Below are 15,086 nucleotides of genomic sequence, written 5' to 3' on the forward strand. Positions count from 1 at the left end.
CACACCACTGTACTAACCTGAAAAGCTTGGATGGATAGAATTCCCACACCTTCTTCACCAGTCCCAACTCATAGAGGCCTTCAAAATCCTTAAACAACCTGAGAATACCCCAGCACTAAACAACTTAATGACTCCCTACTCCAATCTAAGCTGCCTTCGCTCAGCAAACAGACTCCTTGTCCAAACAACTAAATCTCTCAACCTAGGTGGTGACGCTATTTGCCAACACCACTGGTAAAATATGGAACTCTCTCCCAAATAACATCACGCTTGCAACTTCTCTAAGTCAATTCAAAAATAGTCTAAAACTCCACTTCAAGTCACACTGGCTATGTCCTTGCTCAAACCCAGACTAGCTCTGTGCCATTAACTAAAACATAAACAACTAGCTAAGATAAGTACTTTGTATACTGTGATAAAGAAATATGTATCCTGTCTAACTCTATGTCATTATACTGCCTACCGTCCTTGCTAATATGTTATTAATGTTACCATTTGTAGTAATCTCAGAAATAGTAATGGCAGTCTTGTACTTGTATGTAAATAGCCTATGTTTTGTTAAGTTCTTTCAGCTCATTTACTGTACCTAATTATCAATGTAACTCTGTTGGAGCTTTTCTCCCCGGGCCTCCGCTGAAAAAGGACATGTATCCAGTCGGACCATCCCGGTTAACAAATGTAAAATAAAATAAAATAAATAAATAATAAATACATTTAAATGTTAAAAATATGTACAATGCTATTTCAAATTTATATAGAGAGATGTTGTTGTTTGTCTTTCGGCTTTTCCCGGTTAGGGGTCGCCACAGCGGAACTCCGGTCCGCTAACGATTGGCAGTAGATTTTTATGGTGCTGAGTTGTCAGCTCGACATCCAACCTTCAACGAAGGCATGCCCATTCACGCATGTCTTTCGGAACACCATTCAACCGCAGGGAGGACATGCAGACTCCACACAGAAGGCACTCCCCACGCTCCAACCGAGAATCGAACGGGAGAACCTCTTGCTGTGAGGCAACAATGCTACCGCTGCACCACCACGGCTCTTCAAATTTATATAGAGAGATAATAACCTATAAAACAATACCCAGACCAATATACTGGCAACATATTACCAAAGGTTATTCGATATATTTATCACCAGAAAACAAATCAAATCTTTTACTTTGTTAAACTCGCATCCAATTCACAATATTGGAGAATATTCAATTGGAAAATTTTACATAGAGCTTTTTTAACACCTGATAAAATTACTAAAATGAGTTCCTCCAGAAAGGGACTATGTTGGAGATGTCAGCAAACATTTAAAGATGATTGGTATCATATCTTTTAAGACTGTACTCATATAAAAGCATTCTGGAGTAATATTAAATACTTCTTACAGGCTATATTCACAGAATCCTTTGTTTTATATAAAGTTTCAATACTATTAAATGTAAATGAAGATCTACAATTGAATAAAATAAATTTTGGACAATAGTGGCAATTGCCAGGTAATGCATAAGAAGAAGATGGAATTCCAATACAGTACCTAAAATGGAAGATTTTTTTATCTCTACTGAAGAAGACAGCATTGATAGATATTAAAATTAAAGAACTCAGAACATATCCTAAGCCATTAGTTAATAACTGTTGGAGAAAAGTTTTGCAATTGAGTGAAACTATGCAATTGGATCCAGTCTCTGTTTGATTTTTGTATATTTGAATTTATTAAAGTTGGTTTATATTTGTTTTAATTTCTTTCACTTTTGTCAGGCTGATTGTAAATATTGTATATAGTTATTTAATTTAATTAATATGCATAATACTAAGTGATTGAGCTACAAATTTGGAAAAAAGAAAGAAAGAAAGAGAAAGATTAAATCAGAATGTGGCAGTGGGTGATCTCTTCCAACCACTGTCTTATAGCAATGCATATTACAGGGAGTTGAAATGTGGTAATGGATATACTGAGCAGGTGCAATCCCCTACCTCACGAGTGGTCTCTCAATCCCAAGGTGGTGAAAAAGATTTCTCATCACTGGGGCCAGCCTTGCTCTGACTTGTTTGCATCATGCCTGAACAACTGTAACAACTAGTTTGCCCTAATCCATCCTAAAGTGGAGTCCATCAGACAGTATACTGCACAATTGACCCTCTGGTCTTCTATATGCTTTTCCCCCTCTTCCATTAAATTCCTCAATTCCTAAAGAGAGCAATCAGGTTTAAGAGCAGGGTAAACCACATTGCTCTATTCTGGTTTTGACAGATTTGCTTCCCCTCTTTTTTGGCCTTGTCTGATTCAGTGACCATGGGCTCTGGACCCAGATCCAGATCTCCTATCCCATGCAGAGGGATTGATTCACCACAAGCTCCAAAATCTCAAGCTCACAGCTTGGAGTCTACAGTTCCACTGAATGCCAGGTGTAGTAAACATCCTTTCCCAGTTTGTTGCATCCGTTTAGCATCCCATAAGCCCTCCAGCTGTACAGCAGCAACTGGGAAAGATTTTCTTTCTGGCTTGTGATAACATTGACCCCTTTTCTACTCCTATTGATAAAGTTTTACAATTTTAAGCTTTGCTCTTTGAAGCAGGAGCCTCTAGCTCAACTATCAGGGTACAACTGGCGGGTATTTCAACCTTTCATAATGGATTTGAAGAGAATTCCCTAATAGCTCATGAACACTGCAAGGTGTTCTTAAAAGGTACCTTGATGTTAAAATCCCCTATAAAGGTCCATTGACACACTAGGATTTGAATATGGTTTACAGTCATTATTTCATTCCCCTTTTGAGCCTGCTGCAGATTGTGACTTAAAATTTCTAAGTTGGAAAACTATTTTTCTAGTAGCAGTTACTTTGGCCAGAAGAATTTCAGAAATCCAAGTCTTATCTTGCAAGGCATCTTACCTGATATTTTGATAAAGACAGGGTTTCCTTATGAACAAGACCTTCCTTTTTAACAAAGATGGTGTCAGAAACAAATATCAATCAGATGATCCAGTTTCCTGTGTTTTTCCCCAATTTGTCAAACAAAGGTGAATACTGTTTACATTAATTAGATGTTCATAGACAACTGCATTTCTATCTTCATAGAACAAAAGATATGAGCAAGTATGACCAATAGTTTGTGTCATTTGCACCTACTAGAATGGGTAAACCTGTGATCAAAGTTACTTCAGCAAATTAGCTGAAAGACTTTACTTCCTTCATATACAAGAGAAAAGCTGAATTACCTGGTCCTTTTAGGACATATTCCAGTAGAGCTGTAGCTACTTTGGCAGTTTTCCACTCTAGGGCATCCATGGATTATATTTGTGCAGTGGCAACTTGGGCTACGCCACATACCTTTATCACTCATTACAAACTGGACTGGTCTGTAGTGGGAAGAGAGTCATTTGGTTCTGTGGTGCTCAGGTATATCCTCCCATGAGCCATCCAAGATGTATATGGTAGCTGGGGTCTCAGTCCCAAGTGTTAAGGATAAAATGAAGATTGACAACATCAGATAAAGAAGCTAGGCACTTACCACAATGTTCCATCTTCATTTATCCTTGACATCACCACCCTCCTTCCCCCCTCCATTCAGATTTCTTGTTGGGATAATTTATGGTCCTAGCTGTGCATTTATTTGTAAATTACACCAGGTGTCTATAAAGGTATTTCAGAATTATGCTGTCTTTCCTTTCTCTGTCTGCAAACTCAAACTAAGGTAAGTTAGAGAGGAGCATCATGGGTAGGGTCTGGCTCGAAAGTTTTTGATGTTCACGAGCTGTAGTAACAGCTGAGTCAGTTCCGAGGTTTGGAGCTGAATTCAAATGTCAAGGACAAATGAAGACTGACAACACAGATGGAATGTTATGATAAGTACACAACTTAAATGGCAACAAAGTTACACAGAATGTATAGCTTATATAAAGGCAGGAAAATAGCAACTATGGTACTGAGAATTACAGCCATTGTGAAAGAGAAAGGGAGGAAATATCGGAGTAAATAAAACTTATAAAAAAGATTTAAAAAACTCATCTGTGAAGAACAGCTGAAGAGCTGAAATGGTGACCACATTTTATTTGAAAAGTGGCAAATGAGACCCGAGGTATGTTAGTGGTTGGTGCATTATGAGTAAGGGAGGAGCTTGAGAGTTGTTTGGTGGTTACAAGGTATAATAATGGCCAAACCCAAGAGTGAATGGCAGAATGAAAACTGACATCAGTTTGATACTTTTAGTACCCATTACTTCAGCTAGGAGAACTTCAGAGCTGCAAGCCTTATCTAAACCGCCTTACTTCATTTTTCATCTTGATAGGTTATCTTCCTGAACGAGTCCATCTTTTCTTCCAAGGCTGTGTCAGGATCCATTAGTAATGAATCTATTAACATTCCATTCTTCCCACATTTCTCCAGCGAAGACAAATACAATTTACATTATTTGGATGCTCACAGTCAATTACATCTCTGTCTACATATAAATGACAAATTCTGGAAATCAGATTAATTATTCATTGAATCATAATAATAATAATAACTAGTAATGGTGAGTGTGGAAGAGAGGTGAAGAAGAGAGTACAGGCAGGTTGGAATAGGTGGAGAAGAGTGTCAGGAGTGATTTTTGACAAAGGAGTACCAGTAAGAGTGAAAGGGAAGGTCTACAAGAGGGTAGTGAGACCAGCTATGTTATATGGGTTGGAGACGGTGGCACTGACAAAAAGGCAGGAGTCAGAGCTTTATGTGGCAGTGTTAAAGATGTTAAGATTTGCACAGAGTGTGACGAAGGTGGACAGGATCAGGAATAAGTATATTAGAGGGTCAGCCCAGGTTGGACAGTTTGGAGACAAAGCCAGAGAGGTGAGATTACATTGGTTTGGACATGTGCTGAGGAGGGATGCTGGGTATATTGCGAAAAGGATGTTAAGGATGGAGCTGCCAGGTAACAGGAAAAGAGGAAGGACTAAGATAAGGTTTATGGATGTGGAGCGAGAGGACATACAGTTGGTTGGTGTGACAGAGCAAGATGCAGAAGACAGGAAAAAATGGAAACAGATGAACCACTGTGGCAACCCCTAACGGGAACAGCTGAAAGAAGAAGATTAATTATGCATCTGGTCCTTTTCACCAATAGAATTTAGTCATGTTATAGAGAACAGGCAAGACGACAAGATGTAAAGGGTCATATCTCCCCATGTATGTGGTCCGTACCTCCTCTAGAATATGCCATTTTCAAATAGAGCAGACTAAATTCCCTTGGCTGAAAGCACCTGGTCCTTCAGCCATGGCAATCTGTGTGTAAAGGACCTGAAATTATGCTAAACCACAAGAATGGAGGGGATGTCTTTCATAAAACTCGATGGTTCATTGCTGCCTGTGTAGACCAGAGGTGATAGAGTGTATTCCATTAAAACTGGTCATTTTCCCCACTAGATTGTAGCCATATGGTAAAGAACAGGATAGAGGAGTCAATAAAAAGGGTTATATCTGCCACTGTACAGGAAAGTGGCTAGAATGTATTCCAGAAAGATGGTCCTTTCATCCAGTAGAATCTAGCATTTTCACATAGAGCAGGCTACATACCAATGGCTGAAAGGCCCTGGGTCTTTCATCCATGGCGATGTGTGTAGAAGGGGCTAGAAATTACACTCGAGCAAAAGAAAGTAGTGCAGCTCTTCCCTAAAAGAAAACAATGGTCATTCCTGCCTTTGTACACTGGAAGTCACAGAATCTATTCCGATATAAAAGGTCCTTTTTCCAACTAGGATTTAGCCATGTTACACATAACAGGTTAGGGGACTCAATAAAAAGGGTCATTCCTGCCAGTGTACACTAAAGGGGTTAGAAAATTCTCAAAGAAAGACAATCTTTTCCTCCACTAGGATTTAGCACTTCCTGATACAACAGGTTATATTTCCTTGGCTGAAAGGATCGGGTCCTTCACCCCTGGCAATCTGTAATGAAGCGGCCTGAAATTGTGCTTAGCCAAACAAATGTAAGTCATGTATTTCCAAACAGAATGGTAATTTCTGCCACTGAACACCAGAGGAGATAGAATTTATTCCCAGAAAGATGGTCCTTTGCTCCACTAGAATATAACATTTTCACATAGAGCAGACTAGATTCCATTGGCTAAAAGGCCCTGGGTCCTTCAGCCATGGCAATCTGTGTTGAATGTGTCAGACATTTTGCTCAAGCATTTTGCTCAAGCAAAAGAAAGTAGAGCAGCTCTTTCCTAAAAGAAAAAATGGTTATTCCTGCCTTTGTACACTGGAAGTAACAGAAACTATTCCCCCAAAAAAGGTCCTTTTCCCCACTAGAATTTAGGCATGTTACACATAACAGGCTAGGGGACTCAATAAAAAGGGTCATTCCTGCCAGTGTACACTAAAGGGGTTAGAAACTTCTCAGAGAAAGACAGTCCTTTCCTCCACTAGGATTTAGCACTTTCTGATACAACAGGTTATATTACCTCAGCTGAAAGGATCGGGTCCTTCACCCCTGGCAATCTGTTCTGAAGGGGCCTGAAATTATGCTCAGCCAAACAAATGTAAGTCAAATATTTCCAAAAAGAATGGTAATTCCTTCCACTGAACACAAGAGGAGATAGAATTTATTCCCCAAAAGATGGTCCTTTGCTCCACTAGAATCTAGCATTTTCACATAGAGCAGGCTAGATTCTGTTGGCTGAAAGGCCCTGGGTCCTTCAGCCATGGCAATCTGTGTTGAAGGGGCCAGAAATTATGTTCAAGCAAAAGAGAGTAGTGCAGCTTGTTCCTAAATGTACACTGGAAGTATCAGAATCTATTCCCATAAAAAAGGTCCTTTTCTTCACTAGAATTTAGGCATGTTACACATAACAGGCGAGGGGATTCAATAAAAAGGGCCATTCCTGCCAGTGTACATTATAGGGGTTAGAAGATACTCAGAGAAAGTGGCCCTTTCCTCCACTAGGATTTAGCACTTTCTGATACAACAGGTTATATTCCCTAGGCTGAAATGATCAGGTCCTTCACCCCCTGCAATCCTTTCTGAAGGGGCCTGAAATTATGCTCACCCAAACAAATGAAAGTCATGTATTTCCAAAAAGAATATTAATTCCTTCCACTGAACACCAAAGGAGATAGAATTTATTCCCCGAAAGATGGTCCTTTTCTCCACTAGAATCTAGCATTTTCACATAGAGCAGGCTACATTCCGTTGGCTGAAAGGCCCTGGGTCATTCAGCCATGGAATCTGTTGTGTTGATTACGCTCAAAGAAAAGAAAGCAGTGCAGCTCTTTCCTTAAAAAAAAAAAAAAAAAAAAAAAAGTCATTCTTGCCTTTGTACACCAGAGGTGACAGAATTTTTTGGAATAAAAAAGATCCTTTTGCCCAGTAGAAATTAGCCATGTTATTGATAACAGACTGGAGGACTCGGTTAAAAAGGTCATTCCTGCCAGTGTACATGAACAGGCTAGGTACCCTTTGCTGAAAGGACCAGGTCCATTCAGCCAAATAAATCTGTACTGAAGGGACCTAAAGTGTACTACTCTTCCGAAAGCCTTCTTTGTATTCTATGAGAGAAACTCCTTTTTCTCACAATAATTCACCTTCTTTTACAAACCAGGTTATTGCCCTGCTTTGTGTTAACTACAAGATTTTATTTTAAATAAATGTTAACATTAGTCTCCCTTTCAGTGAACACGAGTAATTTTGTAAACTGCAATCCAGAATCTTTTTTATACAATATAATCTACTCTGCTTTAGATGAAAACAGGTTAGGAATTATTCCTATAAATAAACTGTAAAATATAAAGAAGTTAAAATATCTTTCAGTCCTTTTCCCCTACAATCTACTCTTATTAAAAAAAGCTAGATTCCATGCTCTGAATGGACCCTGTCAATCCTATGTAATACATCAGACTGCCTCATGCTTATTAATAACTAGGTCCTTTCAGCCAAGGGAATCTAACCTGTATTACGTGAGAAGGCTAAATTCTATAACTGCAAGCAAAGAATGTCCTCTTCCCCACTAGACTTTAGCCCCCCAGGTCCCTTCAACCAAGGGAATCTAGCCTGCTCACAGCAACGAGGCTGGAATCTATTGCTGTAAAGACGGTCCTTTTCCCAATAGGATCTAGCCATCTCACTATGAGCGGGCTAGATTCCCTCGGCTGAAAGGACTAGGTCCCTTCAGTCAAGGGAGTCTAGCCACAACCGCAGAATTTATCGTTTCCGAACGAAACTGAAACCCAACTTTTTGTAAGCTCAACGTTTTACTGAAAACCGAAACCGAAACAAAATTAAGACTGTATAAAGTCTTAAAATGGATGCTGTTATACTGACGATCCTTATCGTTTTGCCAAGGTAAGACACTTTTTCCCTCCTGCACTGTGTTCTCAGTGTTTCTTTCTGAATGAGCAAGCTAGACCGAAGATAGAGGGATGACTTTTGCATCAGTTAGTACCGGTGTATCAGTGTCTGCTGCTTCTCATGTTTGAGTCCCGCCTTGGGTGTCTGGATGTTCTCCTTTCCGCGTTCACTGTTGTCTGGTACACGGGTTTCCTCCCAAAATACAGTGAATAAGAAAAGTAAAGTTCGCCCAGAAAGCATCCTTTCCCCCTGCATTGCAGTGTTTGGGCTCAGACCGACTCTAGCTTGCGGTACCTCGATCTGAATCGAGCAGCGGCTAGAGAATGAATGGATGTTTAACGTAACAAATGCTGGTATGACATAATAGAAATGAAAACGGTTATAAATATAGAATGTGTTCAGTACTCCTTTTAATAATTTGTTTTAACCGAACATAGGCACTTTCCAATAGCAATCAGTCTTGTGGACCTCGATGGTATTTTAATTCTAACTGATTTTGTTATGCTAATTATTGTATAAAACCCCAAACAATTTAAAACATAACTGTATGAAACTTATTATCCATCTTGGCTGTTGTCGCTCACAGCTGTTTGCTAGACACCTTTACTGTGTGGAATTTGTATGAATTGTTCCTCTGCTCCGTGGGCACTTGTGGCGATCTATCAGGTCCAGCATCATTGTTTGCTTTCATTCACTAGGTTCTACCGCTACACTGGGCGGTTCCAGTCTATGGTGCAAACGGAATCAGGAGGGTGACAGTTACAATTTGTGTAGGAAAAGGATGTGGCTTCTGAGAGTTGCTTAGCTCAAGAATGCAACATTTAAGTGCCAACATAGGGCTGCAGCATTAACGTAGCTAGGCACACTTAATGTACTCAAAAACTGCCTTAACTTTGATTTTTAAGGACGTACCTGATTTTGGCTTGGAATTTTGTTTCATCCCTCCAACATAATTGATGATTTATGGAGAAAAGATTATGGATTGCACATAATAAATAATGGCAATAATTAAGAGTTATACACTTCTTTACTTCTGAAAATGCAAGCTAATTCGCATTCTGTTATTCTGCAAATTTCTGAGGTTAATGGTGTTACTTTTTTAAAAGGTGTTACATGCAGATTGTCCTAGATTATTTTGGAATTTCTTCTTGTTTCTAGACTGTCATACAGACGTTATGGCCATACCTCTCAACCTCTTAGAGCAAGAAATCTGGACAAAGGCACAAATAATGGGGGAACAAAGGCCCCAAAATAGGAACACACTTTAAATATTGTTCTTAAAGTAGATAGAACAGGTTTCGCATGAGCATGAATTTTCTGAAGGATATGAAGTTTGAAACTCAAATGGGTCCCATTCTATTCTGACGTCAGTCCTCAATGATTTGCGGTATAGAAAACATGCTTCCCTAATAGGACTGCACTTATTGTTATGGTCCTAAGTGGCTAACGGCGTGCCATGCCTCTTGCATTTTAAACGACAGGTTAATAGTGTGGGCAGCAGTACAAGTACAAAATATAAACGCACTCCTGGGCACAGAGCATAAATAATATATATATTTTAAAAATCCTAATATCTGCCATACTCCAGCAACTGACTGGCACCCTGTTCAGAATTATTTTCTCTGCTGTTTGTGCCCAGTGAGGTCCAGGGACGGTGCGTGACAATAAATGACTATATAAGAGAAAGATGACACTATTATATTGTAGTGCACACTCTCGGATGCGCAGTAGCAAGAACCAACCACCACCCAACATCAGGTGACTGGTACGAATAGCTAATAAATATTCATGATGATGGCTTCACCGGTTTCATGATTATTCACCGGGTAGTCAAAATAGCGGTAACATTCACATTCAGATAGTCGGCAAACCGCTATGTGCTAAAACTGAATTTATAAACTTATGTGTTTTGTGTTCAGTCCCGTTTGGACCTGCCATCTGCGTATCTGTCTTATGATTCCAATACAGACCTTTGAGTTTAGAGGGAAGGGATAGCCGAGTACTTTGCAGCCTCATATGGGGACTAGAGCTAACATTTAATTTCGTGCCAGACCCATTTATGTTTTTCCCATGCGTGCCAGGGAACAGTGACTCTAATCTGCCCTCTTCTGGCACGTTATTCCAATCACATAATGTACCCATTTCTACTTCGTGCTATGCCTGAGGACTAACTAGTTGCACCCCCAATTTGGATGCTAGGAGTGACTATAATAATTACCGTTGAATTTCAGCATTTTTTTCCTTTGCTAATGTTGTTAAATAAGTGACGTATTGAGGTCATGTCAGGACACCTTATTGTAATATAGTTCACCCGTCCACGTTATTTAATTTGCTCAATTTTTTACATGTGTAATGACTTGATTACCTTATAATATGCATTGTTCTCTCCCAACACAGATTTTGATGGTAGATGTTTGCTCAAATTTAGTTCTGTTATTGTTTTAACTTATTAATCATAGACTTAAAGTTTTGGCCATGCATAGTCGCATTTTTTTATGCTTGGAGTCAGGGTTGGTGTTAGCATTTTGGGGGCCCCCAGCAGATGTCAAGTTGGGGGCCCCCTGGGCACTTCAAGTCTACATATCACCTTGTCACTGCCACCCTTCCTAAGCAACATTTTAGTTCATACTGCAAACTTTTAGGAGTACTGCATACATACTGACCTGTACCTGTAATACTCTTATATTACAACAGGCCTGTGCTATGTTGGACCGTCTCACAAAGGGATGTTCACAGTTACTGGCACTTAGTTACAACAATGATACATTGCAACAACTTTATATACAGGTCTGGATTTAGGGAAAATGGCACCCTAGACCTACTGTTTCAGAACCCCATCCCCATATACAGATATACCCTCCAGTCCTCCCCAGTTTTCCCCTAATCTTGGGCTCCCCATACTATAGACACTACTTTTTTTCTTAATTTTCTGTCATTTTGCCTTACTCTTCAGCTTTTTCAAGAAGCCGTAACTCCCTATAGGCTCTGAAGTGCATTTTAACATTTTTTTTTCTTTTTCACAATCTTTTCAACCAGTGATGAGTTGAACAGAAATTATGATTAAGAAAAGAAATTGTGTGGCTGTACAGCTTCCTTGCATCCTTTCAACACATCTTTCCTGACCAACTCAGCACAGTAATAACCATTTAGGAAATAACTCAATTAAGCCAGGGCCCAAGAAGCCATAGAGTTATAGATGTTCTGGGATATATCTTAGAACATTTTCTCAGCTATTTAATCCAGAGGTGATCTAAAAAAAAAAAAAAAAAAACAAACACGAGTAAGAAAATAATTTCAGTCTTATTTTTTTTTTTTTCTTTCAAGAAAAACATAAGTTGTACTCAAGACAATGTTCAAAGATGACAAAATTATAACAGTAAACTAACAAACTAGTTGTCTGGATACACAAGTCCTATCTGGGAACTGCCTGCCTCCCAACCCCCCCCCCAAAAAAAAAAAAAAAAAACAAGGACTGCCTAAGCATTGCTCTGGTGTTAGGCTGGGATGAAAGCAGAGGTTCAAACTGCCACAGTCATGCATTTCAGGTGACTGCAGACATACATATACATAGCATGCCTCCTCACTCCTCAACCCACTGTCAAAGGCAGCTACTTGTATGCATTCCTGAGGTGTGATTGTGAGAAAAGTGAAACAAATAATGACTGCAGTAATGTACTCTGTGTTGTTGTTCCTAGACAGTGCCCTGCCCCTACACAAACCATAGTAACCTTCTTTGTACACCTCTGAGGTGTATGAGAAAAGTAAAAGAAAACGATGACCATACTTCAAGAATGCATACAAGTAAGCTGCCTTTGACAGTTTGGATTGAGGAGATGTAATAACCACACAACCCCACACACAACCCCCACACACACACACACACACACACACACACACACACACACACACACACACACCCTACAGCAGCATCCTGTACCACACATCCAAGCAGGGCTGGTATTAGCAATGGTTGCAGTTGAAGGCAGAGGCCATTATCCTAACGGGGTCATATCACAGCATGTTCAGGTTAAAGAGCATAATCAGAAAATTAATTCTTTTTTTCTCTTCATTTTTCCCCAGCCAGCAACAGCTTTTGTGGGGCCCCTACAAAATCAAGGATGATTAAGTGACTCACTTTTGAAATATAATTACTGGTTAGCTACATTTTTTACTTGACCCAGAATAATAATGTGTCCTGGCATTACTGGGTCTGTGCAGACAGATACAAATCTACACGCACACACGCGTATAAGCCGTAGCAATACTACTTTTGTACTACTGGTACTGGCACACCAGATCAGTGACTGCTATTTAGCAGTTAAACAGTGTCAGGTGTAAGTCACTTTTATTTACCCCAATGAGGAGTAATCCAAACCTGTCACTGTCCCTGATTTCACAGACCTTCCCTGATTTTGCTCATAATTTTGTTCAGTCCTTCATAAAAATTTTGATTTGCTTGTGAATCATTCAGGACTACAGACAGTCAATAAATCCAGACATCAGAGTTTTATACTTAGTGGGCAAAAAAAATGCATGCTGATGCAAAATGTGTTATTCTATTTACTTTTTAATTGAATTAGAATAATATTTAAAGCTTATTCCTGATTTTGAGTCTTTATTCTGGTATTACTGGTACTGCGTTGAACTCTTCAGCAAAGTTGTGAGTTATAGTATCTGCTCTTTATAAAACTCCCTGTACAGGAAAACCATCCCTGAAGATCAGAAGCATCAGCTGTTCTTAAACTCCAATGTATGCACTGAGATCAGTCATGCTGGGTGGATGATCTCTCTAATGCTTACCTTGTCTATGTTCATTACCAGCTTTATTATAACAGAGTTATATCATAACCCTGTTCAGGTTAAACAACCTAATCAGGAAATTAATACATTTTTTCCTACTCATTTTTCCCCAATCAGCCACAGCTTTTGTGGGGCCCCCACGCAGTCAAGGATGATTGGGGGGGCCCTTGCAGCCGTGGGTACTGCTGGATATGTTAGTTTTAGTGGATAGAATGTTCTCCAGCAGGGTTTAACTAAGCCAGGGGCACTATGTCAGTGGTAAAATATTTAATGGAATTGTGAAAGCTGTTGCTTGATAAAACACTTACTATAACCAGCAATATCTTTGAATTTTAAAGGTGATATAAATAAGGAGTTATTACCCACCTGGTTTATTAAATATGCAAGATTCCTGTACTAGCTTTTGTTGTTTTGACAGACATGTTACAAAATATCAAAATAATTTAACTTGCAGTGATTGGGGTCCCCCCAGGAACAGGGGGCCCCAGCGACCGCAGCGTTTGCTGGTGCCTAAAGCTGGTTATGTTTGGAGTTCATTATTTATTCAAATATTTATGCATAGCGGGGTTGCAGGGAAGTAAACGACTGCCTATGAGTGCAATAATGCCTGATGCCACAGACAGATGGCTTTTCAACTAATGAAAAGTTCCATTTAAGCAATGTCTGAAAAGCTAAATTATTTCTCTAAAGTACACACCCTGAATGGTGTTCTTCTGGTTAGAAAATTAATCATCTGTACTGTACATGACTGTTGTTATTAAATACATTTACTTTAAGTATCTTTGCCCTGGAAGTGCAATGCTGCACAGGTAGCTGGTTTAATTATCTATTTTGTATTATGTAATACATACACATGCATACATACATACACATACATATATATATATATATATATATATATATATAGCATACATACCTGCTTTTTTGTTAATACAGTGGTGAGCGTAACTGCTTATTACTTGAGACACTGGGGCTCATTTCCCCAATACAAATAATTATGATTTCATTCTGTTAAGCAGTTAACACAAAGGATAAAGGCTACAAGTTGTTAACAAGCTGCTTATTACAGTAGTGAGTCACTCAACCAGACAGCGTTTTAATGAAACTGGGCTAGGCTTCTCAGTAGTCATTGGGACTACATGACTAAACACTTCTCAAACTTATAACCATAGCTCCAACAACAAACCTATTCATAAAAACCTCAAATTCCTCACTATCATCACCCAAAGCTTAACTAATAAAATTACCCTATTTCATGCCTGGGTCAACCATAACTCACCTGACATAGTAGCCATCTCTGAAACCTGGTTAAAACCACACATAACTGACTCAGAATTCCTTCCCCCTGGATTTCAATGCCTCCGATCTGACCACCTAAATAAAAGTGGTGGCGGAGTAGCACTAATTTACTCTAATTATTTATCTATTACTCCTTTCCTGAATCCTATTCCATCCTTTAATAATGCTGAACTAGTGATTGGCATGCTAAAATTAAATAACCGTAAAAGTATCTGTATCATCTCCCTTTACATCCCCCCCCTGGTAATAACACCAAAACCTTAGAAGGCTTCCTCTCCTGGACATGCACAAATATTAAACAAGAAACTTACATAATGGGAGACGTAAATATTGACTGGCAAAAAATCATAGACCCTAATCCCACCTTATCAATTAATCTCTTCAACTTTACTCAACTTATTCACACCATCACTAGGCCCAACAAGACCAACCACCCAGGCTCCATCCTAGACTGGATACTAGTGTCCCACCCAAATAAAATCACTACATCTGGTGTCACTCTCGACCCATTAGGAGACCACCTCCCTGCTTTCACCCACAGAGCCACTTCCTCTTCCCCATACACTCACCACCTCCTTCAAACCCGTAACCTAACTAACTTTAACCTCTCTACCTTATCTGACTCCCTTAACCTCACTAACTGGAACCCACTAAAAACCCTGCCTCTAG

At 39.4% G+C, this 15,086-nt stretch overlaps 1 protein-coding gene across 2 annotated transcripts in view; it reads left to right on the forward strand.

The window, feature by feature from the left end:
• LOC122811066 overlaps nucleotides 1-15,086 on the forward strand; it is a 549,228-nt gene that overhangs the window by 465,459 nt on the left and 68,683 nt on the right. Inside the window, exon 1 of one of the 2 annotated variants that reach the window (XM_044082622.1) lies at nucleotides 8,076-8,312. The exons of the other annotated variant lie outside the window; for it this stretch is intronic. Coding sequence (XP_043938557.1) covers nucleotides 8,272-8,312 — 41 coding nt within the window. The 5' untranslated portion in view covers nucleotides 8,076-8,271. Of the gene's footprint in view, nucleotides 1-8,075; nucleotides 8,313-15,086 lie in introns of those variants that run through there. 2 annotated transcript variants of the gene reach the window in all.

The sequence above is a fragment of the Protopterus annectens genome, chromosome 9.part0, assembly GCF_019279795.1.
Source record: "Protopterus annectens isolate FY-2018-M chromosome 9.part0, PAN1.0, whole genome shotgun sequence".
NCBI lineage: Eukaryota > Metazoa > Chordata > Ceratodontiformes > Protopteridae > Protopterus > Protopterus annectens.